At 31.1% G+C, this 26,546-nt stretch overlaps 1 protein-coding gene across 4 annotated transcripts; it reads right to left on the bottom strand.

The window, feature by feature from the left end:
* Positions 1-128: 128 nt before the first annotated feature.
* Positions 129-3,334, bottom strand: LOC125423311 (uncharacterized). 4 transcript variants are annotated; one of them, XM_060816076.1, is made up of 3 exons: positions 3,179-3,239; positions 2,031-2,099; positions 129-1,692 (listed from the first exon to the last, which is right to left on the bottom strand). In XM_060816076.1, the coding sequence occupies exon 3, from the start codon at positions 1,665-1,667 to the stop codon at positions 354-356; it is 1,314 nt and encodes a 437-aa protein (XP_060672059.1). In that variant the 5' UTR covers positions 1,668-1,692; positions 2,031-2,099; positions 3,179-3,239; the 3' UTR covers positions 129-353. The 4 variants fall into 4 exon arrangements, with proteins under 4 accessions (XP_060672059.1, XP_060672058.1, XP_060672060.1 ...); XM_060816075.1 differs by lacking the exon at positions 2,031-2,099 and having other exon boundaries at positions 3,179-3,334; XM_060816077.1 differs by lacking the exon at positions 2,031-2,099 and having other exon boundaries at positions 129-1,669; positions 3,179-3,312.
* Between the last annotated feature and the right edge of the window lie 23,212 nt (positions 3,335-26,546).

Genomic DNA, 26,546 nt, shown 5'->3' with positions numbered 1-26,546 from the left:
GCAGCAATTTAATACTTCTTAATTCAAGTACCAAAACATTATGGTTAACGACGTTCATTTCCTTGCAATGTATCATATTAAAATGCTAAAGAAAATATTGCTCATACTATAAAACAAGAGAAACCACATTGTTCACAGAAAAGATTTTATTAGAAGTAAAGAGATAATTTATTCGAATACAATATATTGTTTTATAGCACACCATAAGATTACAGGTATTGGAGGTGAACTGAAAAGCATCTGTTGGCATTGCCATACCACATGAGTTTGCAGCTACTGTTATAACTGTGGACTCCTCAGCAACACCAGAATTTGCATCATCAGCTTCTTATGTAACTTCTGATGTGTCTTTTTCATGTGGACTTCTCAACATCTGGACTTGCTTCTTCAGCTTCTTTTATCTGCCTCAAGATGTCAGCCTTTTTACCAAGAAGAGCTTCCATCTTAGCATCAATCTGCTCTAATTTCTGTTTTAGCTTTCCAAGATCCTTGCTTTTTTCTTGTCCTTCAAGTTTCCTTTTCTTCTTATCAGCCTTCTCCTTTTGGTCTTTTCCTTTCTTCTCCTTACAATCCTTCACCTTGTCAGCATGCTTCTCTTCCTCCTCTTCAACCTCTGATCCTTTGATGTTTTCTTCTATTTCAATATTCCTGGAAATTACTTTTTGTTCACTATTACTCTCATCTTCTTCATCCTTGTGTTTCTTCTCTTTATCCTCCTCCTCACCCTTCTCTTTCATCTCCTCTTTGTCTTTGTCTTTCTTCTCCTTCTTCTCCTCCTTATCTTTATCTTTCTTCCCTTTTATCTCCTCTTTATCTTTGTCTTTCTTCTCCTTCTTCCCCCCGTCTTTGTCTTTCTTCTCCTTCTTCTCCTCCTTGTCTTTGTCTTTCTTCTCTTTTACCTCCTCCTTTTCTTTGTCTTTCTTCCCATCCTTGTCTTTATCTTTTTTCTCCTTCTTATCATCCTTGTCCTTCTCTTTCTTATCTTTCATCTCCTCCTTGTCTTTCTCTTTTTTCTCCTTCTTCTCCTCATATTTGTCTTTCTCTTTCTTCTCTTTCATCCCCTCCCTGTCTTTGTCCTTCTTCTCCTTCTCCCCCTCCTTGTCTTTTTCTTTCTTCTCCCCCTTCTTGTCTTTTTCTTTCTTCTCTTTCTTTTCCTCCTTGTCTTTCTGCTCTTTCTTCTTCTTCTCATCTTTACCTTCCTTCACTTCATCATTATACTTCTCTTCCTGCCCTTCACCCTCCAATTCTTTCACATTTTCTTCTATTTTAGTCTCCACTTTTTTATCTTTCTTTTTATCTTTCTCTATATCCTGTTCTTTATCCTTTGAATGCTTATCATCTTTCTTCTTTTTCTTCTCCTCTTTTCCTTTCTCTTTCTTCTTTGGCTCGTTGTCTTCATCATTCTTTTTCTTTTCTCTCTCTTTTTCCTTCTTTTTTTCCTTGTCCTTCTTCTCTGATTTCTTCTTGTCAACTTCTTCATCTTTATCCCTGTTCTCTTTCTTGTATTTCGGCTTTTCTTTCTCCACCGACTTGGTTTTCAATTCAAATTCCATCTCAGCTTTCTGTTCGCTAGCATCATCAGGTTCTATATCCTTGGTCTTAAGCTTCACATGGATTTCATCTTTCTTAACCTTCTCTTCTCCATTAAAATCAGATTTTTCTTCCATTTCTGGAATGCTCAAAAAATTTGAACTGTACAACATTTTTAGGTGGTCAACCAAAAATCAAATTGACAAAAACACCAAAAGCAAAAAAACAAAAAGAGCAATAAGATCACAAATTAACCGAGGAGAAAAGTTGAATCAAAACGAAATGTAAAACTCTATAACTGATATGCCATAAAACTGCTTCTATCAAAATATAGAAACTTTGACCATTGACAATTAGAATGCAAGTTTTAGAAATTTCATTTCCTTCTGGCATTCCTTCATCAAGCAAATGGAGAACAAAATGTGATGGAATATGGAATATTATGTGTCTCGAAACTTTCTTATATATAATCTAATTCCATTTTCCCACCATCTAATTACCTGAAAATGAGAACACTACCATTTGATTATATCTTTTGAAACTTCCCCATACCAGTTCCCACTTTTTTCCTTTAAGAGTTGAAAATAATGAATATGAGAATTGTATCAACTTTCAGAGATATTAAATAGTAATTACATCAGCACAGAAGAAAACCATCTACGTTTTCAATAAGAAAATAAAGAATTTATGTAAGAGCATCAATATGAATATAACTACATCAGACCTATCATTCAACTTGACGAGCACAGATAAATTAGTGATTATTCTAAGAGAATTAGGGATCATAGAAAAACTCTATCACAACGTAAGAATTTATCAGAAAAGGCAACCCAGTTCCAAGAACATTCCATCATATGGTCTCAAAATGTTACGGTGCAGAAAGATGAGAACTTGCTTTAGTCTTTATCTGCGAAAAAGGTTGCTTCAAAGAATATGTAATTATATGTTCTTACAAGACCAAAAAGAGGAGGAACATCCATTTCCCTATCTATCAAGCGGCCAAAAATGGAATTCCCTCATCAAAATCTCTATACCATTGTTGTATAGAAGACTAAAATTTCAAACCTTCATTGATATCTTGAAAGAGGATTCAAATTCAAGAGAGTTCTTCAAATAGTTTTGTAAATCAACAGACTTTCTCAATCAAAAGAATAAGAAATGCAGAGTCCATAAACGGTACGGCCAATCTTTAAAACAGAATTTCCTTTTTGATAATTCACAAATAAACCCAATTTTAGGGGCAAGAACTTGGAAAAGAAAAGCCCTTTTTTTTTTTTTTTCCAACCAATGAGCTGATTAGCTGATCACTGTTAACTCTATGTTGGACTATGTGTTTCATCATCAACTTTTTTTACAAATACACCAAACCAATCAAACAAACAAGCATATCAAAATCTTGAAAACAAAAAGCTAATAAATCATCAGACAGAATTATATACATCCATAAACAAGTAAAACGAAAGGGTAATAGAATGTAAGAAAAAATGGAGCTCCTTTAAATCCAAATATGAAATATTTGATCTCAGAATTATCTCAGCAGAATCTGAACAACCAAAAATACAAAAGAAGCAAATAAAACAATCCCAATATTTTCTTAGATCTTCTGAATCATAAAACATAAATTGGAGATACAGAAAACAGTTTGTACCTTTGAATTCTGTGTTGAAACTAGCGAGAAAGTGAGAGAGAGAAGACAACAGAATAGACTTCGGGGCTTTTCTGGTAACTACTGGAAATACGTGGGGAAGGTCTACAATTTTATATAGGGGGATTTCGGGTATTGATAGTCTCACTTGTCGGTTTGTCACGGGCCATAAACTTCTCACTTTTTGGATTAGAATAATACTTTTATTTTTGGTTCAAGAATTTGAATAATACTTTGCTCCTAATTTAAGATAATTCTTTGCCTCCCTACACCATATTAATTTTATAATTTACTGCTGATCTGTTGCATTTTCATTGGATAGGCCGTTGCTTTGTGTACACTTGTCATTGTCTTAATCTATTAAACATTTTGCAACTTTCTTTCCAAAAACAAAAAATTAAAAAAATCAAAATGAAAATTTCACTTATCATAGAAAATAATGAAATTTACCACTTTTGCAATTGAAATAGATTTATATCTTTATACGTTTAGTTAATAGCTGAGTTTTAGAGTGATTTAATGTTATTTTTACAAATATTTTGTTTTTTTGTTACTTTTATTTCCAAACCGATTATTTTATTATCAGAAACACTTTTTTTTATGTAATTTGAAAAAAATATGTTACTAAGATTGCTGTTGACACATGATGTCGAAAAAAAAAAAACAATTGCTGTTTGCATCCCCTGCAGGTGAGGCAACCAATCCTTTTGACAGCTCAGTTTGTTCTTTTGTTTAGTCTTTAAGAAAGCTAATAATTAATTCACCAAAAAACATTCATAATAATAATAACTTCCAACTTCTCATTAATTACGTAGGCCTTTGGAAAAGAGTCTCCCACTGTTCGGATTAACTTTTTGTTTTTCTTTGATGGACTTTTGGGACAAACATTGGAATACAAACTTGAATAATCGGTCTAATAAAATATAATTCTTTTTAAGACCTTTTCTTTTTTTTTTTTTTTTGGGCGAATAATTTTTTCGTTTTTTTTTTTTTTTTTTTTTTGTTTAAGAATTGAAAATAAGGAATATGATAATTGTATCAATTTTCAGAGATACTGAAGAGCAATTACATCAGCACAGAAGAAAACAATCTATGTTTTGAATATAAAAACAAACATTTTGATCTAAGAGCATCAATATTAATCGTCACTACGGCAGACATCTCATTCTACTTGACGAGCACAAATAAATTGGTAGTTATACTAAGAGAATTAGGGAACACTTGGTAAATATAGCATTGGCAAATATAATCTCTGAAACTGGCAGTTCAGAATTTTCTTTATTTTCTATGAGTGATTAAACTGAATAGAAAAACTCTATCAAGTAGTGTAATTTATCAGAATAGGTAGCCCAGTTCCAAGAACATTCCAACATATGGTCTCAAAATGTTTTGATGCGGAAAGATGAGAACTTGCATGAGTCTTGACCCAAGAAAAAGGTTGGTTGAGAAAGAGGAAAATTCATTTCCCTTTCTATCAAGGGGCTAAAAAGGAATTTCCTCGTCAAAATCTCTTTCCCATTGTTGTATAGAATGCTCTAATTTCAAAACTTGATTGCTATCGTGAGAGAAGATTCAAATTCAGCAGAATTTTTCAAATAGCTTTTTGAAAATCAACAGAATTTCTCAATCAATAGAATAAGAAATGCTGAGACCATAATCTGTAAGTCCAATCTTGAAAACAGAATTTCCTTTATTTAATTCACAAATAAACCCAATTTTAGAGTCAAGAACTTGGAAAAGAAAAACCCTTTTTGCTTTGTTTTTTACCAATAAGCTGATCACATGTTCGACTCTCTTTTGGACTACGTGTTTCATCAACATTTCAACAAATCCACCAAAAACAAATAAACAAATAAGCAAATTAAGAACTTAAAAACGAAGAATTAATCTCCATCGAACAGAATCTAAACAGCCAAAAATACTAAAGAAACAATCCAAATATTTGTGAGGTCTAGCATAACTCCTAAAGCTTAGTACATTATAGTTTCTATTTGTTGTCTAAGTTTACTTGTTAAACAAGTTGATTCAATGACCGAGTTGTTTTATAATACAGTATAACCTTATAAACATATAAATAGGTGTTAGGTTTTTCAATATTGTATCACAGATAACATAGAATTTTATAATATCAAAGAGATTAGAACTCTTGAAGAGAGACTTTTGAAAAAAAAAAATTATGTACTAATTTCAAGAAATAAATAATAATGCATCTTTTTATTCTCAATCTTTATGTTTTTGCTTTGTTTGTAATTCTTTATTTTTTGTAGTCAAAGAATCACAACAAATGATGTCAAAGCCTAGTTAAGGATAGGGTTTATCACAAACAAGCTCCAAATAGAGACTTGAGTATATTAAGTGATAGATGTTGTCAAGATGAGGAGAATGAGTCCAACTCGACCTCCACAAGCCATCAAGCATGCCGCCATGCGCCGCCACATATTGGTTAAAGTTTTTATGGGTTCTTCATGTGCCATCAGTCAAATGTTGGTGCATTTTGCGCATGACATGCATCAGCCACACAAGCCATGCTACAAAGCTGAACGGGCCGCAAGCCAATCTTAGCTCCACAGAGAAGGTGACAATCATTTATCATGTTGTGCCACATCACCCAACATATCAACAAGTTTGCCACATTATCTACCACGTTAGCAACAATCCACAATTTTCAAAGATTGCAAATATACCTTTATTGTTTTTGGTATTTGCACGTTTAGCTCAAAACTTTTGGTATTTGTATTTTGGCCTAGATTTTTGAAAAATTATAATTTTACCTTTAATTTTTTGAGAGTCGGATTTTGACCTTGGAAGAGTCAATTCCAAACTTTTCAACTGTCTTAAATGCATTGCTGAACTCTATTTTGTTAAACTCAACCCTAATGTTTTTATCAAGTCATTGTAGAGCAGTATATTAATGGAGGAATCAATATTGCAAGCTATGATCAAGCTCAATGTTACCACCTACACACTTTGGAAACCTCAAATGGAAAATATCCTCAATTGGAAAATTTTGTTTGACCTTTTGCAAGCTAAAGGAAAGAAAAGAAGTTGAATAAAGAAGCTAAATTGAAAAATAACTGGTCTAATTTGACAATGGATCGATTACAGTGTATACTACCATGTTGTGCAATAGATAGTCACATATGTCGTCTGGAAGAAGTTGAAGAACATGTACTAGTTCAAGACTACTCAAAAATAAAACCCTCTTGATGAGGCAATTGGTGAAGTTGAAGTTGAAGAGTGGAACTTCTATAACCAAACATATCAACGAGTTTGACAACCTAGTAAATCAACTATCTACAATAGAATTACAATTAGAGGAGGAACAAGCATTCCTACTTCTTAGCTCTCTTCCAGAAAGTCGAAAAAAGCAAGTAGCCTTTTTCAGCAATTTGACCCCAAACAGCAATCTCACTATAGCTATGGTAACAGATGCTTTATTCAATGGAAGGCTCCGAGAAAGGATGTAAGCAATGACCAAACACAAACATTAGTTACAGAGAAACAAGGAAGACAGCAAGAAGGTAGTCGAGGTAAGAGGAGAGGTAGGAGCCAGAGCAAAGGCAAATCAATAGACGATAGAAGGCCAACATATAAGTGCCATTATTGTGGTCTAGAAGGTCACTTAAAGAAATACTACAAGAAGATATTGCAAGAATAAGAATAGAAAAACAATCAGATGAAGGAGGATAAAGAGACACTAGTCAATGTTAAAAGATATTGCTCCCACCCACGAAGAGACATGCCTTCACATTTAAAGCCAAGCCATAGTAGGTAGTCAATACTACAACATTATACCATGTCATTTCGCATAGAGATTTTTCAAAATGTACAAAGTATGAGAATTTGGTAAAGCAAAGATGGAAAATACCAGTTTCGCAAAGATTATTGAAACTAGTGACATTCAAATAAAGACCAAGGTTATATACACGATTACTTTGAGGGATGTCTATCATGTTCTATACTTTTGACTCAATCTGTTCTCAAGAATAGTTTTTATAAGGAAAGCTATGGAAACCACTTTAGCAATAACACATAGAAAATGACGAAAGATGCCATGGTTGTTGCTTAATGACATATTACAGGACTCATATGAAGATTTATGCAAACAGCTTTAATATTATAAAAGGTGAAGTGTCTAAAAATCTATGGCACTGGAGACCTAGTCACATAAATGATAAATGATTGTCTATTTTGAGGAAGAGGTTTATCATTGTTTCTAAGGATGTTGTGAAAAATCCTTGCAATTATTATTTGTATGATAAGCAATATCGAGTCTCATTTAACTCCTCTACAACGAGGAGATCATATACTTATTTTGGTGCGGGATCACTAGGTGGAAATAGGTATTTCCTAACCTTTATTGATGATGCTTCTTGAAATGTGTGGGTTTATTTCTTGAGACGAAGGATTAAGTTTTAGATCACTTCAAATAGTTCCATGCTATAATAAAGTTAAAGTGCCTTTAATCAAACAATGAAGGTGAGTATACTTCTAAAAAGTTTGATGACTACTGCATAAAACAAGATATTTGACATGATAAGACAGTCTCTCACACCCATAGCATAATGGAGTAGCCAAGAACATGAATCGAACGATTATGTAAAAGGTCAAAAGAATTATCAGAATGGGTAAGCTGCCAAAGCCATTCTAGAGAGAAATTGGTCGTGTCTCCCAGTATTTGATTAACAGATCACTATTTGTATTATTGAAATTTTAAATTCCAGAGAAAGTGCGGTTTAATGAGAATCTCTTATATTCTCACTTAAGAGTACTTGGATGTTTTGCCTTTACACATTTATCCAAAAAGCTCAGGCAAAAACTTGATGCAAAGATTACTCCATGTATTTTATAGAATATGGAGATGAAAAACTTAGATACAAACTATGGGATCCGAAGGCAAAAAAGATAATTAGAAGCAAATATGTAGTATTTCGTAAAAACTAGACAATAAAAGACATTGAAAAGTTGTCTTCTAGTTTTAATTCAAAATCCTATGATATTATTCCTTGTCTAGCAGCAGCACAAACCACCATAGATGACAATGAGGTGCACAAAGAAATACCAAAAGCAGAATAAAGAGAGAAAAAAATGTTGAGTATGATGAGAGTCAATCCATTCCACCATAAGTTGTAGGACCATCAGAGCGGTTAGATAGAAAATAAAAATTTCACATGGCACTGAAAATAATGATATTGAGTATTGACCACCTTTGAAATTGAAATAGATTATAGTTTTATACCGTTAGTTATTAGCTAAGTTTTAGAATGATGAAATATTATTTTTACAACTATTTTGTTTTTTGATACCAAGCCTATTGTGTTATTATTAAAAACACTTTTTTTAACATTTTTTTATAATTAAAAACATGTTATTAAGATTGTTGTTTACATCCCCTGCAGGTGAGGCAACCAATCCCTTTTAATAGCTTAGTTTGTTCTTGTGTATGTCTTTAAGAAAAATAATAATTAATTCACCAAAAAAGTAATTATAATAATTAAAACTTCCAACTTCTCATAAATTATGTCGGCCTTTGAAAAATAGTATCCTTCTTTTTGGAAAATATTTTTTGTAAAAACTGTAAGCTTTGAATAATGCAAAATAAAAAGAAACAAGATCAATGAACAATTTCATATAGTTTTGAAAGAGAATGGTGATGTAATATATAAGTGTAGGCACTTTTCCCCTAGTATAAGGCCTATTGGACTAGCTAGTGGAGCTTAAACCAAAATAGACAATATCATACCAATAGAACTTGGTTGTGGAAAAAAAATGTGGCAAAATTGTATCAGAGATAGACTCTGACAAGAAACATACTAGCAAAAATACTAGGCTCTAAAAGAGATAAATTATAAGACATTTAAGTCCTAAAGGATGCAAAACAAAAAAGAATAAAATCAGTGAATAATCTCATATCACTTAAATATAAAATGGTAAAATAATATATAAGTGTAGTCACTTTTTCCACTAGTATGAAATCTTTTGGACAAGCCAATAGAATTTTGATCAAAACAAAATCATACAAGATGAGAACAAACGAATAATGTCCTACTAGAATGTGAAAATTTTCTTTTCTTTCGTAGACTATTTTAGACATAATTGGAATAAAAACTTGAATAGTCGGTCTTATAAAATATACTTCTTGTTAATATATATATATATATATATTGTTTGAATAATTCCTTATAAGACTGTCTTGGACTTGGTCTTTAAGAAAAATAATAATAATTAAAACTTCCAACTTATTATAAATTACCTAGTCCTTTGAAAAAGAGTCTCCTTCTTTTCGAACAAACATTTCTTCTTCTTTTTTTTGTCTTTTTATGGACTTTGGGGACAAACATTGGAAAATGGAATAGAAACTTGAATAATCGATCTAATAAAATATAATTATTTTTTAGAAAAAATTCAAGTATTTCCAAAATACGAATAATCAATCTAATAAAATATAATTCTTTTCAGGAAAAAACTCAGGTATTTCCAACATACAAGTGTACTCCCTCGCACATGAATATGGAGCCTGCATACGTCCCACACATTTGGATCCCATTAGGGGTGTAACTTCAGGCTGCCTAGCCTAATCCAAGTCTAAAATTCGAGTTGGGGCGGGTTCAGGCTGGAGAGAGAATATGGACTGAGCTGGGCCAAGCTAATATGCCAGTTATAAACCCGCTACCCAGTACCATAGTTATAGAGTTGGGTTCCGGGCTTGGATATCAGGCTCAGGCTTCAGTTTTAAAGTTTAGGTCCAAATTTAGAAACCAAAATTTAATTTTTATTTTTCTTATGGTTTAAAATTTTAATTCAAACATATTTCTATTTTGCTTAAACTATTTATAATAATAAAATAAAAATAATAGCTTAATAAATAAACAATGCTACAAGTATCAAATTTATTAACTAAATTTTTTATATCAAATGATGCAGTTATTTTATTAATAATTAATATATTAATGAATATATATTCAAAAAATATATATATTAATAAATATTTTAAAATCATTGAAAGAAAATTCAATAAATAATGCAAAGTAATTGGATACCAAATATTTAGTTAAGAAATTTGGTGAATTTAGAATTACTTTTAATAAATTATTTTATTTTATAACAAATAATAAATAAATACAATATATCATATAATAAATATTTATAATATATTGAATAAAAATATAAAAAAGGTTATAAAATTATATTGGCTAGCTAATCGAGCAAGGTTTTGGATTGACTCAACGGGTAGCCCAATGGGCTAGGCTTCGGATCGGGTCTATACTTAAAATCTAGGGTTATTTCGAAAAATAGCTACCCCGTAACATGATTTTTGAATAATAACAAAAAAAAATTTTCTTAAAAAAAACTAGTCACTTTGGGACAAAAATACTCTTGATAAAATTGAAAATTACGCAAAAGGTTTTTTTTACCCTTTCCTTCTTCCTCTACATAGCCGTTCATGTAAGAGTTTCTCTAACAGGCCACTCTTTGCATCTCATCTCCTCTCACTCTCATTTTTTTGTATTTTCTCATATCTGAAACTAAAATCAAGTAAAAATTTTATCTTTTTTCTTATTAGATGAAAGTAAGGAAATATGTGTTTTTTTTTTTCTCTTTCTCTTTTTTCTTGTAATTTTTGTTAGTTTTGGAATTTTTAAGCTTTTTATTTAATATAGGTATGCAAGAAATTAATTTATGAGCTGTTATATGTGATTTTAAAGATACTTAGGTGGCATATGGTTTAAAAATGGGGGAAATTTTGTGTAAAACTGAAAAATTATGAAAAATAGTAAAAAAGGAGGAAATTTGACGAAAAAGATGAACTTCCGCTATTTTCCTCCAGTTTGTCAGATTTCACAAGTTTTCCGCTAATTTTTCACCAATTTTCCATCAATTTTCTGCCAAGTTTCAGCCATTTTTCCGCCAGTAGGAAAAAGCTATATTTGGCGGGAAAAAAAAAAAACAGAATCAACTTTTTTAATACAGTTAATATGTTTGTTTAGTATTATTCAAAATTTTATATATTTATTGATTTAGTTTAACGTTATTCATTTAATTTTATAGTAAAATGGAAGATGATGATATTGCAATTGCAGTTTTATACAATGGAACATTGGTACAAAATGATGGTGGTAATTGGGAATATCGAAATGGTAAACATATAATCGTTTCTGTCGGCAAGAGATGCACAAAATCAGAGTTAGAGGATGAGATTTTCAATTCTATTGAGATAGATCGAAATGAATATTTGCTAAAGCTAAAATGGATATATGGACGATGTGCAGAAAAGTTGGATCTTATAGAAATACACTATGATAGGGATGTGAAATGCTTTCTTCAAGAAGTGAGGAATGGAGGGATGACAATGATGCTGCCTCCATTGTATGTTGAGGTGATTTCGAAAGTTGAACATGTATGTAGAAATGTTCATCAAACAGCCTTTGCTTCGGATAGTGGGAGTAATCTTCATTCTTTTTCTTGTCCTCCAATTAGCGTTCATCTACTACAAGTTTCCGGTACTGAACCTATTCAGACTACATCTCAGAAAATTATGGTTCAAGAAACTCAGTTTAGAGATCAAGTTGATGTTCGTTGGGCCTGGACATCATTTAACATCCACAAAGGAGTTGATGTTGGAGGTGACTATGCTGAACGGTTTCCTAACGATGAGGAGTATGAGCAGTTGCATAATATTGATCATGATGAGAATTACAATGCAGCAGGGGATGATGTTGATCATAATGATGTAGATTTGGATCATGAGTTACCGGATAATGATAATGATATGCATCCTAAAATGAACAATGAAGGAGTTGATAATGTTAGGGTTCATCGTGCTACAAGTGACCATATATCATCGAGCAACAGAAGTGGTTCTATGGTCATATTTTCGTCAAAGTTCACTGGCTGTGAGAGCATAGTAGTTGGACAATTATTTCGCAACAAACGTGACTTACAGAATAAACTGAGTATCTATTGTATGCAAGAAAATAAGGAGTTCAAGGTGACACGGTCAACTACACAACGGTATGAGATTGTATGCTTGGAAAATACTTGTAAATGGCGACTAAGGCAACCACATTTAAAAATGGAAAAGTATTCATTGTGAGAATTTTTGATAATGTACACAGTTGCTCGTTAGATATCTGCATCGAAAACATAAGCAGGCTAGTAGACAGATTATCGGGCAATGTATCAAATCTAAATATGAAAGGATTACACGTGTTTACAAACCCAAAGAAATTCAACATGATTTTTTACAAAAATATGGGGTGAATATAAGCTAGAACAAAACATGGAGAGATAAAGAGTATACACTTAACAGTGTTAGGGGATCTCTAGAGGAGAATTTTGCTAAGTTACCTGCCTATGGTTATGAGTTAGTGTCGAAGAACCCTGAGACTCTTACACATGTCAAAACATATGATAATAACAATTGCTCCTTATAGCATGTGTTCTTATTACTACACTGCGGATGCATATCGTGCAGCTTATGTTGAGTTCATTTACCCTATGTTAGATGAAAAATAGTGGTATGCTCTAGATGATGTGGCAAGTCGTATTGTTCTTCCACCGAGATGGGCACATAGGCCAGCCGCTAGGTCGAGGATGCAACGCATACCATTCGAAGGTGAAGATGCTATTGGACGTACATGTAGCCGATGCGGTGATGTTGGACATTATAGGCAGAAATGTACGAATTTATTGTCTTATGCTTCGAATTAGGAAGTTTTAATTTAGTGTTATGGTTTTATATATTTTGATAATTATTTCATATTTTGGATATTATATTTTCTACTCGACGGTGGAAGATTTATTAGCAATTTTTTTTTTAGAATTTAATCTCAAATGAAAAGAGGCTTTTTGGAGTTGATTTTAAATCTTTAGTTTACATCTCATTTTATGAAATGTCCAAATGATTTTAAAAAGAAAAACAAATATATATCATTTTTTCTTTTCTGTAAAATGGTTATTGATTTTAAACATTAATATATTTTTTGTTAAATCCATCTTCATCTTATATAAAATTTGTCTTCACTCTCAATTTTTTTTACTCCACTATTAACTTAAATAATCTATTAAAAATTAATTTTCCAAGTAGAGGAAATTAGTTTCCGATAGGAGTAAATATTATTCAACAATTTTTGCTTGGAAGAAAAATTTTCCAACAGGAGGAAAACGATTTCTGCTTGGAGGAAAAATTTTCCGCCTGGCGGAAAATTATCCAGAAGCTTCAATTGGTTCCATATGGGATTTCCGACTAGAGGAAAATTTTTCCTCCAGGAGGAAAATTTTTCCAACAAGTGGAAAATTTTTTAGAATCTGCAATTGAGCTCGTAATATGTTTGTGCATAATAGAATTCTAATAAATAAACATAGCACATTTTCTTTAAGGTCAATTAGTTATCCTTACATCAATAACACATCGTTATCTTCGTTAAATGAACATTATAAGCCACCATTATCTTTACAATTAAAAATCTAATATAATAAAGAATATGCATCTATAAACATGACAAAAGTTAAAAAAAAAAAAAAAAAAACATCATCACCAAGCTCATATGCTTAATTTTTTGTTGTAAGTTTTACTCTTTTTCTTCAGTAGGATATCCACATTCAACCATAGGAAATTTCCTTTTTCAGTTTGAAATAAATTTCTAAAGTAGGAACCAAATTTATCAATAGCATGATTATGAGTCAACTATCTAGTTTACAGAACTCATTTTCTAGATCACTCATGGAAGAAGAAAAAGAAGTACATACGAAAAAACCTAAAGGGAAAAAGGAAATCAATTGGAGCAATGAAGAAGAAGAATCTAAATGTATACTTTTATATATCTTTTTCCCTTTTAAATGAAAGTTTTTTGCATAATAGATTTATTCCACTTTGCTTTATTATTTAGCCACACGAACCCTCCATTGAGGTAAAACAACATGAGGATTTTTAGATTTGCAAAGAGTACCTGGGAGCAAATAAGCATTGACAATAATAGCTTCCAAAACATTACTCAAAGACAAGAAATTTTTTTCATAAATGGAGTCAATCATAACAGTGTTTGGAAGCTTTGCTCTTCTATATTTCTTCCTCAACTGGTTGATACATTCAGGCCTCTTCTTAGTAGTCCCATTGATGCGAATCTGCCCGAGACCATTCAACCGACAACTCGCTGGGGTGCTGATCCCATACAGATGAAGGTGGGACCAATCACCAGAGCACAAGCCAAGAAGTTCAAGGATAACCCTACTGTGCTTATTCAAAGGATAAATCATAATCAAGAAGAAATGATCATGATCAAAGAACCAAGACCTGTTTTGCTGATACAAGCGCTGGAGACTGGTAAGGACCCGGGTGACGGTTTTGGTACATTTTTGGAGTCCGGGAAGCATGAAATGGTTCCAATGCTTTATGGGTTCAATAAATATTCCTAAGAGGTCATGGAATCAAGTTAAAGCAGCCTCAAATGCAATCAAAAAGGGCTTGTACGGACAGCATCAACAATTTGGCCGAATTTGCTGTATTGCTTGCTGGCTTTACTGTATTTTACTGTATTACCCTTTTCTTATTTTTCCAAGCATGGTAAACGTGTGGGACTTCATATTCAGCTTATTTGGCATCCTAAAAAGCATCTAAAATCTGATTTGGAGCTCAAAGAGGTCAAAGATTGATCAAAGTCAACTTGATCAAAAAGGCTAGCATTTTTAGTTTCCTAATTTGTTTTTACTTTTTGTTTTAGGAAACTACCATTACTTTTTGGCTTTTATTTATTTATTTTCTGGACAAATATCTTTAGGAAGGTTTTTATTTTATTCTTTCCATTGTAAATTAATTAATTCCTCATTTAATATAAAGGAATTAATTAATCAAACTTAGATTAGGAAAGGAAGTATAGTTTCGGCCAACTAGGTTTCTTTATGTGTGGTGGCCGATTTTCTTTATATTCTAGGGTTTTTAAGCTGTCTTTTCAAAGCCTATTTAAAGGCTTAGTTATCAATAAGAATACAACTTTGATTTGATAAAAAAAAATACTTGTGAGATTAATTATCTCTTTGTTCTTTGAGAACACCTAAAACACCATTAGAGAATTGGTTATTTTAGCTTGACTTATCAATAGGTTTTCCATCCCCTATTGTGGCGTCTACATTATACCAAGGTTTCTAACCACAGGTTGGTAAGGGGTTGAGGTCCATTCCATTAGAACTTGAACTTAATTGAGATCTAGGCTAATATAATACGGGTTTAGGAGCAGGTCGTCCTAGGTTCTTATCACCCATCTCTATGTTGCTCACTCCACGCCTACAACATTCCACACATCCCCAATTCCCCGTTAGTAGAAATAAAACTTGGCCAATCTAAAATCTTTACCTTTACCCATTTCCATAACCAAAAACCCAAAACAAAGGTTCAAACTTTGGATTTTTTTTTCTTTTCCCTCAATTTTCTCATTAACCAAACACCAGAGAATACATTGAAAAAATATGAAATTAAGTGTTAAAAAAAAAAATCTCTATACCTCCTGAGTGATATCAAAGAGAAGAATTGCTGGGGTAGCATCACTGGAATAAGCAGTACAAGTCTTGAGGATTCGAGAAGCAATCCAATTTCAACTGGGTCGTTTGGTCTCTTTTCCATTTCCAATTTTGGGATCTATATCTTGGTCTTCTTCTTCTTTTTCTTCAGGGCATATTATGGATCTGGCATATTCGATGAATCTAAGAAATGGGTCCTCCTCTTCTACTTCCAAATCTTCAATGGCCATGTCTAAATCCCTTTTTTTTTTTTTTTCAATGAGTTTCATATATAAAATTTTCTTGGATTAATACTAAAGCAGAATTCCAATATTACAACAGTTCATAAATAATCAACCACTAGCCAAAAAAAATAAATAAATAAATAAGTAGAGAAAGAAGGAATATGTGGTTGCAGCGGCATCAACACAGACGCAACCTGCAGCTGTGGTGACAATGAGCTTTTGGTGGTGACAGCAGTGGTGCAGATGCGGCAATGGCAATGGTGTTGGTGCTGTGACGACTGGCTCTTAGTGGCGACGATAATGGTGCAGTTGCAGTGATGACTAGCTCTTGATGGCTATAGCAATGATGCGGCTGCGATGATGACTGGCTCTTGGTGGTGACTGCAATGGTGTTTTATGAAAGGGAAATTAGAAAGAGAAAGCCCTAGCTAAGTTTTGAAAGGGAAAGGGAAAGGGAAACCAAGAAAAAATATAATAAAGGATATTTTGGTCTAAATGTGTTAAAAGTTGGTTATTTTTTTTTTAAAAAAATTTTTTTTGCTATTTTTCAATTTTGAATCAGACAAGTGGCTACTTTTCAAAAAAACCCTAAAATCTAAACCTCAAGTCCAACCTAAATAAAGATCTAGCAGACTCAGGCTCAAGTCATATCGAGTTCAAGCTGAACTGAGGCCAGATTTTTTCAGACAGGTTTGGTTTAGACTTTGAGCTTTCGGACTTTTTACACATTTCTAGATCCCACATTTATGTGAGATAAATTAAGTACCAACTCCGGAGTATCAAAAATTTTCTCATAAAGACCTTTTTCTTTTGGTGAATAATTCTTTTTAAGACCATCTGATGATAAAATGATATTTTGAATGTGGTTTCGTGTACTATGCTCACTAAACTAAACTTTATGTCATTTTCTGCTAAAATAAAAACTTTATCCTATTTGTACTCTTTTTAGTACCTCAATTTAAATGTTGGCAAAATAAACTTTATCCCATTTTCTGCTAAAATAAAAAAACTTTATCTCATTTATACTCATTTTAGTACCTCAATTAAAATGTTGGAAAAATAAAAACCATGCAAAAAAGACTTTTAAATTAAATATGTAGGAAAAAAAACATAATAAGCTTGTTCACATACCCAAAAAAAAAAAAAAAAAAAAGAGAAAATGATCGCATGAGTGTTGCACAAGTAAGAAATTCAAACTTTGCAGAAAAGAAAACCACAAACTGTGGAAATCAAATCATCAACTGGTCTTTCTTTCAAATATATAAAATAAGTCATCAATTGGTCTTTCGAAATTGCTACCTTTGACTTTTTTTGTCATTTTAAGGTCGGCTTCCTTTCTTCTCTGTTATTGCATACCATTTCACCATGTCCAAAGTGCTTGCAAATTTTGCAGTAAGCACAATGTCTCCACTAACATGCTTCTATTATGTGACCGTGCTTCTTGCAATAAGGACAAGGTTCACAACCTTTCCCTTCTCCTCCTTTGTAATTTTCTTTGCCTTTTGTTGATGCTCACGGATTATGATGAAACCATGGTCACCGATAGGTTAACTCTTTGTTCTCACATATTCCCTTTCAAACCATTTTCATGCTAGTTTTTTCATCCAATAAGGAAGATCGAAACTCTTCAAGTTTGGCAAAGCTTTCGTATAACACTCAATTTTTACTAATGTATCCCTTTATTTCTCTTTTTGAACCAACTATGCCTTCTTTAAAGTGGTATTAGAGCCTAATTGATCAATTGGTAACTGTAAATCTTTGTAAACTCGTGGCTAACAATATAAAGTCAATGGGTATGTTTTGTTTAAGTATTGTCTAGCTTAAGTTAATTTTGTTCAAAAGTATGTAAGAGGCGGTTTAGTAGACTACTTCATAAGGAAGTAAGTTTAGGGGCATAGCTTGAGATGCTTCACCTACTTGTGAGCAAAAAGTCTGAGCTACTTAAGCTTGATGTATCTAAACTATGTGTAAAGCTTCCTACATGACGCATGACAAAGCTAAGCTAGGCGAGTGATTAAGCAAGCCTACTTATTATTACTACACAAGGCTATATCAAACACATGTAAAGCCGTGGTTGGCTTACTTCAAGGTAAAGAATGTGAAGTTGCATTGACACTTGCAAGTTACTTCACCAAGCATTTTAGAACCGGTTTCATACATAAATAGGTAAGTGTCATGTAAACATGTCAAGTTTTGTATCAGTTCTTTCAATCATAATAGATGTCAAAATACTTTCTTTGTATCTCATTTTTCCAACCATTTTAATGTTAGTTTTTCCATCCAACGAGTAAGACCAAAACTCTTTAAGTTTAGCAAAGCTTTTCTATAACACTCAATTATACTAAGTATATCCCCTTTCCATATCTCTTCTGGAACCAACTTTGCCTGCTTTAGAAAAGGTAGAAAATATTTTCACAGAGCCACTAGCTACTTTAGAAACGATCAAAGATAATCACAAATTCTAAAAATTACAAATTAAGAGGGCATCAATGTGATCAACAAAGTAACTATTCTATTAACTTTCCACATAGATATAAAAATTACAAAGATTCCCTCATTTTCTTAGTCTGATGTTTTAATTCCATGACCTCTCAAATACTGGTGTAAGTAGTTTACCAACTGAATCAACCACACTTGACTAATTAACAAATAACTAAAATTAAAGTGTAATTGCCTAATTAGACAACACTTGTTGTCTTGTAGGTAGTGCTAGTTAAGTTCTTCCTCGATTGTAAGTTCATGATCAATCTAACCTGCCCATAAAGAATAAATACATTAAAAGTAAATAAAAAAAGAAAAAGAAAAAGAAAATAGACCCCTAAGATAAGCATATGTATTTTGATAGTTATAATATTGCATAGGAATGAATACAAATTTAGTAAATATTTTTATATAGGTAATCTTTGTGTAGTAAAATACTCATTTGGACGAAGGTTTCCAACTACATTATAAGCTAAACTAGTACCGGCGAATAACCAATCCGCAATGAATAGCAAGATATAGTAATTCTATGCCAGTATTGAATATTGGTAATATTATCAGCAAAAGAACGTTCTCATGTTCCCCCAAATATGTTAAGCTTCGCATATTCTTGTACAGTCAAAGGAGAATCGATTCTTTAAAGTTGAAATCAATAAATGGAAATTTATTGATTCTATAAATATATATATATATATATAAACATGCTTAATTTGAAAATTTCTTGGCAGATGATATACTTTTATGCAATTTACTTCATTGCACAACATTGTTTTTTCAACTCTAAAAATCAAATCTATTCAATTGGTCTGCTTTAGATGAAAATAAAAATAAAAAACCATATGTAATTTATGGCTCCGGTTATATTAATACATGAAATCTCAAGGATTCTAGCTAAGAATGATTAACAGCTCCACTGCAAACCCACTCAATTTATATTAATTAGATCGATGTTAAAATGCATTTTGGTATAATTATAAGCACTTACCTTTTTGGATAATTTTTTTCACACATAGGTTGAATGCAATCTTTGTACAATAATGCCTTGCAAGTACTACTTTCTTACCAAATTGGCAGTCACGCAAGGACCATATTGAGCAGATCTGAAAAATTAAATTTGCATCTACATCTAATTGAGACGAAGAATATTCCAAACTAGAATCAATTACACTGATCATCGTAGCTACAGAAAGTTGGATAACCATCATGATCAGAAGATAGAGGCACAGAGGAAGAGTGAGATTCAATGTCATTGGCCTTCACAAGCGCTATAAGAAACATACTACTCCACACAATCATCATCACCCTAATAGTTGGTACAAGTCCTCTCATTTTCTTTCTAACTATTTTCATATCATATATAACTCTTGCAATCATTTTTTATAGAAGTTATTCCTTTAATACAAACAATAAATTTTTATCCAAAGCAACTTTCATTTATATACTGTTTAGATTCCTTATTTAAAAAAAAAAATGAATATCTATATACATAATGAGGCTCAGATCAAGATGATTTAACTTTCTTATAATCAATTTTTAAATCTTGACATTTGATTTTTCACATTTGGGTTGGGCTTTATTATTTTTTCAACCCAAATGATAGGATCAAAAATCAAGATTTAAGACCTAATTATAAAAAAAGTTAAGTCTTCCTGATCAGAAACTAACTGCATATATATGTATAGATATGGTTGGGCTCGAATTGTATATATATATATATGGCCAAGTTCAAATCAAATACTTAATATCAGGATTAATTTCAAAACTTCTTTTATCAGCCGTTAGTCATGTTAAAGGTTGAGATTTACCCATCATCAGATTCCGACAGATTTCGCTTTCCTTAAATAAGGTTTTGATATCACACAAAATCCATATTTGATCACTTTTTAAATTTGAAATCTTAAATCTTGATGTAATTAAATAGCTAATAAAAAAAATCTGATGTTAAAATTATGAAGTAGTTCAGACGTGAGTCTAACTATATATGTGTATATATATATAGAATGGTTCTTTTTACAAATCCAAAATAACTCTCTACAGTTCCATTCTTTATACACTACTATTTAAATGTAAAAAAAAAATATAAAATTACTTAATACAATATTATTTATTCTTAAAATATCCCTAATTCATACCATCCAAAAATTACATATCTTTTACAAATAAAAATACTTTTCACAATTCTAAAGTAACTATATATAGTCCCTTAAAAATTAATTTTATTAAAATACTTTTCTTTTCTTCTTTTTTGTTTGAATTATGATTGATTTTCATTTTTGAACATCTTCAAAATTATAACTCAATATTTTGGAGCGTACGGTCATAAATTTGCAGATGTTCAGTTGTGAACTTCTTAACGTTATTATTTTGTTTAGTTATATACTTCTGAACATGCAATTCCACATGGGAACATTTTTAGTTGTTTGGTCATAAACTTTTGTACAGCATTACAATATTCATTTGTATACTTTTGAACATATTTAAAATTATAACTTATTATTTTGGAGCATTCGATCATAAACTTCTGTATGCATTTCAGATGTTCAGTTAAGAATTTCTTAACATTATTCTTTTGTTTAGTTGTATACTTTTGAACATACAATTCCACATGTGTACATTTTTCAATGTTCAATCATAAACTTTTGTAAAACATTAAAAGATTTGTTTGTATACTTTTGAACATGTTAAAATTATTCGATTGTAAATGTTCGAACGAAATTTAGAGATATTCAATGTCTTAATTTTATTTAGAGATAAAAATGCAAAATTATAATGGATCTGCTTATACCAATCACCAAAAATAAAAATACAAAAAAATCATTTTGAGATTGCATTTAGTGTCATAATCGCAAACTAATTTGTTCAAAACTATAGACTGTCTAAATCTATTGTCTCCTGAATGGTTACATCATTTGAAATTAAATCCTTAAAAACTTTTATTTGGAGAGCATATGATGTTTCCTATCCTTGGATACATATTTGATGATGTTTAAACTATTTATCAATACATGATGGCATTGGACATCCTGGTACCACAAACAACTATAACAACAACAAAGGTAACAAAAATATTGTCAACAGAAATATTAATATAATCCAACACTTCCGTTATCTATATCTTTTTCATCCTGCATATTTTTTACATTCAATTAGATATTAACCATCAATGATAAAAAAAAATTTGGCATGTTTCATAGCGTACAGTATTTAATATCTGCATATATATATATATATAATGTTCGACAGATAAAAGCTAAACATCTGGCTAATGTTTGGATGTATGCTTCTGAACAATTAAAAAATGTTCAGTTTTAAACTTTCAAATAAAAGATGAATTTTGGCATACCAGAATCAAATATAAGCAGACCTTGTCGTTCGTACACGATAGAAAAAATAATCCAAACTGAAGCAATTATCACAAAATAAAAAATAAAAAAATGAAGAAAAAGTTAAATATATCTTACTGTTTCATATTTTTGGACTTTCATAATTTGTGAATAATTGTTGTATCTGCAATCCTAATTTTTAATGGAGTATAAGTTAGATGGATATATAAAACGTATTATTTGAGAAAAAGAATAAGACTGTATAAAGAAATTATTTAAATAGATTTAGTTAATAAATACCTTTAATAGTAATTTTAAATAGGAATAGAAATATAAATCAATAATACAATTGTATAGAGTCCAAACGGTAATACAACTAGAAATTTTCATATATATATTATCAGGTAGTTCAGATGTGTGTCTGACTCTATATATATATATATATATATAACTTTCTATGACAAAGAAAACAATGCTTAATTATGGCTATATATTATTAATTATACAAGAATTAAATCATTTGAGTTGACTAATATGTGTGTGTGTGTGTGCGTGTGTGTGTGTGTGTTTAAAAACTTAAAACAAATAAGAAAAATTAAATAATCTAAAAGGCTCCCTATATGGATTTTAAGTTTTTAATGCGGTGCTAAATCAACAAGAATTTTGGAATTTTGAAAATTTATTGTACGTTTGGTTAATAGAATGATTATTTTTTTTTTAAAATAAAATTAGTAATTTCTATGAATAAAAAGTGAGGAATAGTTATTGCTATTCTTTAGTTTGGAAGCAACAATGGAATAAAAGATTGAATATTTTATATTAAAAAAAAAACAGCTAGGAAAACAGAGAAAAAAATACAGAACCTAAAAAAAAAAAAAATGTAAAGCAGCATGTTTTTCTATTTATTTATTTTAGGGAATATAAATTCTAAGCTTTATAAAAAAAAAGAAAAAAGAAATTCTTTACTTGTAAATTAAGATTCCATATGAATAAATAAGCCCAATTTTAAAAATCCAACTAAATAAAAAATATCAAAAATTTAGGAATACAATTTCTATTTTACCATTTAATCCATAAGCCAAATGTACCTTTAAAAAGCTAACATGTAAATAGTTATCCATTAGCCTTCGTCTAGTTAAATATCCATTATCCAGTACTTTTGTTTAAATGTAAGGGCCAGCACTTGTACAATAGGAAAGTTAGATAACATGTAATATATATGTTTGTGGAAGTGATTTGAACTCAAAATATTGCACACACACATATATATACAGTCAATTTCAAGTAAGATCTACCTTACTTTATTAGAATAAAATCCACTTTTGATGGTCATTGGATCCTTTAAGATTTAAAATTAAAAAAGTGATAAATATAGTTTAATGACATACTAAAATCCTATTTAGGAAAAGTGAATGATATTGCAATCTGGTGATTAATAAAGGTAATTTTAAATCTCAGCCTTTGATGCAATCCAAAAGTTTAAAAAAAAAAAAAAATCTTATCTTAATCCTTATATTAAAAACCTTATTTGAGCCTAACTATAAATATATATATATATATATGTCAAAAGAGTTTACCAAGAAAAGGATGGAACCCCACCTCAATATGTGACAATTTTATTTTAAAAAAAAAAAAAAAGAAAGAAAAATTGCATTCAAAAGAAGAAAAAAAGAAAAAGAAAAAAGGCAAACAAATAAACAATCCTTAAGAATACCTTACTACAAGTAAGATTTTCAAGAAACCGAGGCTAAAAACCTAATTTTAACTTCCAAATGAAAGTAAGCTTGCCCAAAATAAGCCACCAAATATGAAGAGCCAATGTCATCTCCAAACAAGAAATCAAATACAACATCACCCCTTTGCACCAAAATCTTATCAGAATAGATTACCAATAAAATGATAGAAAACCATCCCAACCAGGACAATTTAAAAAAAAGAAAAAAAAAAAAAGAGGTTATTCAAAAGAAGAAAAACAAACACAAAGAATAAACAATCCTAACAAAAAGCCTTACTACAAGTTAGGTTTTCAAGAAACCTAAGCTAAAATCCTAAATTTTAGGTTCCAATTGAAAATAAGCTTGTCTAAAATAAGCCATCAAATCTGAAGAGCCAATGCCATCATCAAACAAGAAATCAAAATACAACATCACCCTACTACACCAAACCATATCATATCCATCTTAAGTTGGAAGCAAGCACCAAAATTGTCCCCAAACTAAATGTCAATGATGAACTCAACATCACAGACTAAAACAAAGGAGTCCTGGTCAACTGAAGGATCTAAACCACCATTGTGCTGAAGCCCAAAAACTATAAAAAATGAATTGTGCTTCTCCTTAACACCCAAAGCTATCCAGGCTAGGCAACTTTCCATTGACACCAACAAAGCTGACAAACAATCTCCAATATGTAAAAATTGCAATGCCTAACTACTCCGATCATTCATCAATGACACAAAATCATTGTCAATCACTTGGATATGAGAAACATTCCCAACCTTACAAACCTACATGAAGATTGCAAGCTGTTCTCTCATAGTATAAAACGAAATGATGGGAAATCACCAAAAGTATATAAACTCAAATGTGAAAATAATTTAAGAGAACTGCATAAACTATTGAGGCAATCAACAACTACAATCTAGTAGAACCAAAAATCGAATCACCGCTACATAAAAAAAGATGCAAAACTGCACCCAAACTCAAGTTTGACCCAGCCTCAACAATCGAGATTACCTCAACCAACTTAGATCAACAGCCAAAATTGAAGCCATGGTAAAACCACCAATAACCAAGTTAACCTAAACAATTATGAAGCCACTAAGAAAACCAATGCTAGCAAGCATACATCCATTGCAACAACAAAATTCATCCCAGTGCTGACACTACAATAATTAAAGCCATCAGAAAGGAAGAAATAAGCATGTAGAAGACTACCAATAATGAACCAAAAGATGCATACCCTGAGCAAGCTGTTGATTACGGAAGAAAACAACCAACCCCCCACTAAAACAGTAACCTCAACTCTTATTGAAGACCAATAAAAATCTAATTATCACAACAATCAAAATCATCCTTTTTCATAATAGAACATGTCAGGACCCGTCCAAAATTCCTCACCGGAACCCTAGACAAGCCCTGATCCTAGGAAACCCTACTGGACCTTCCAATGGAAAATCCGGCAGAACCTCCCCTAAGGGTTGGACTTACCACAAATTTCCTGCACTGAAAACACACTTCTATATACATCCCCTTATTCCTCCCACATTACTACAATTTAATTCCACAAATTTGCAGCACTCCAAATGAATAACAGTAAATCAGTGCATAATTAATAACTAAATGTCCAATACAGTATACAGAGCATTATACAAATAAATGTGGAATTAATATAATGTCAGATAAAGAAGCAATACAAGATGGAGAGGAAAAAAAAAAAGAAATGCTTCTTGGACTTTAGGCAATGAACTGAGACGTCGAGTTCGCCCCGGACGATCAATGTCTCCCAACCTGGACCTAGGGGAATGGAATTTAAAAATATGAGATGCTAATCATCTCAGTGAGTGACCCTAACTACTGTACAATTATAAAGCCACGATAATTATAGTACACTTGATTAATTAAGAATAAATAAATAATTAATTAATTAATAATTAATTGGAAATAATAATTTCTCTCAAAACCCTCACCATTCACTCCGTTGGAAAGGTTCCCCTTTTAAAACATTTTCGCAAAACCCAATCTTTTATACCCCAAAAAATCAAGGAAAACAATTAGTCAATAAATTTCGCATGAAATACAAGAATTTAAGGATCCAAATTTATAATGGAAATAAAGAATAAGACATCATCGGATACCATAAATAAAATCATAAATAATACTTATATTAAAGAAATTTGGCATAAGGACAAAAATAAATCCAATATATAAATTATAAAATTTATTGTTTAAATCAAGGAAATAACCAAAGGAATATTTTAAATCAATTTAAACATCTATATAAAACAATTGATAAAAAATATAATAGAATTTATTTTAAAATATCAATCAATTTAAATGATAAAATCAAGACAAATAACTCTTAAACATTAATGAGTATAGGTAATAAAATTACGATAACAATTCCATAAAATTTGTGTAAAGCTTTAAATTTAAATAAATAATAAAAACAACAATTTATACAACATATACAATGTATCATACGATGTACCAATCTGTAAACCATGGGATACACCCACCTCACGACCCTCAATATATGAAAGGTGTCATGGAAATAATAAATAACCGTCGGGACGTACCCAACCTCACGATATGTGGCAATAATAAACCGTTGGATGATACCAACCTCACGACACCGTAGTAATAATAATAAACCGTCGGATAAATCCGACCTCACAGTCCGTGGTAATAATAGATAACCGTTGGATGAAACCAACCCGCGGCACCGTGGTAAACCCAACATGCGGTAATATAATATAATATAATACTGATCCAAGGTATTGGCATTACATGGTACATCAATTTAAAATGACCGATACAGTATCCTACTGTATCATAATCATAATTTAATTGTCAAGTTCAACCACTTGTTCAAATATTTCAAAATCTCAAAACATCATTTCATACGAAAATCAGAAATACCACAGTGAAATATATTCACCATAGACCAATTTTAAACAAATAAAATTATAAAATATTTGATCATGCTTAAAATCATAAAATTTTCCATCTGCTTCTCAAATAAATCATTTCCGAAATGGTTTAAAACTCCAATTTAAATACCAAAATATTTAACTACTCCAAGTTCACTTATGAACCCATTAAAATATAA

The sequence above is a fragment of the Ziziphus jujuba genome, chromosome 3 (genome assembly GCF_031755915.1).
Source record: "Ziziphus jujuba cultivar Dongzao chromosome 3, ASM3175591v1".
Taxonomy (NCBI): domain Eukaryota; kingdom Viridiplantae; phylum Streptophyta; class Magnoliopsida; order Rosales; family Rhamnaceae; genus Ziziphus; species Ziziphus jujuba.
The sequence above is the reverse complement of the archived record's forward strand: the minus strand, read 5'-3'. Positions and strand labels throughout refer to the sequence as shown.

Excerpts from the sequence above, each read along its gene's own strand:
- LOC125423311 (XM_048478278.2), bottom strand. The coding sequence starts at position 2,052 with ATGGTAGTGTTCTCATTTTCAG. Across the intron at positions 1,670-2,030 it reads GGTAGTGTTCTCATTTTCAG|AAATGGAAGAAAAATCTGAT; the intron begins GTAATTAGATGG and ends TGAGCATTCCAG.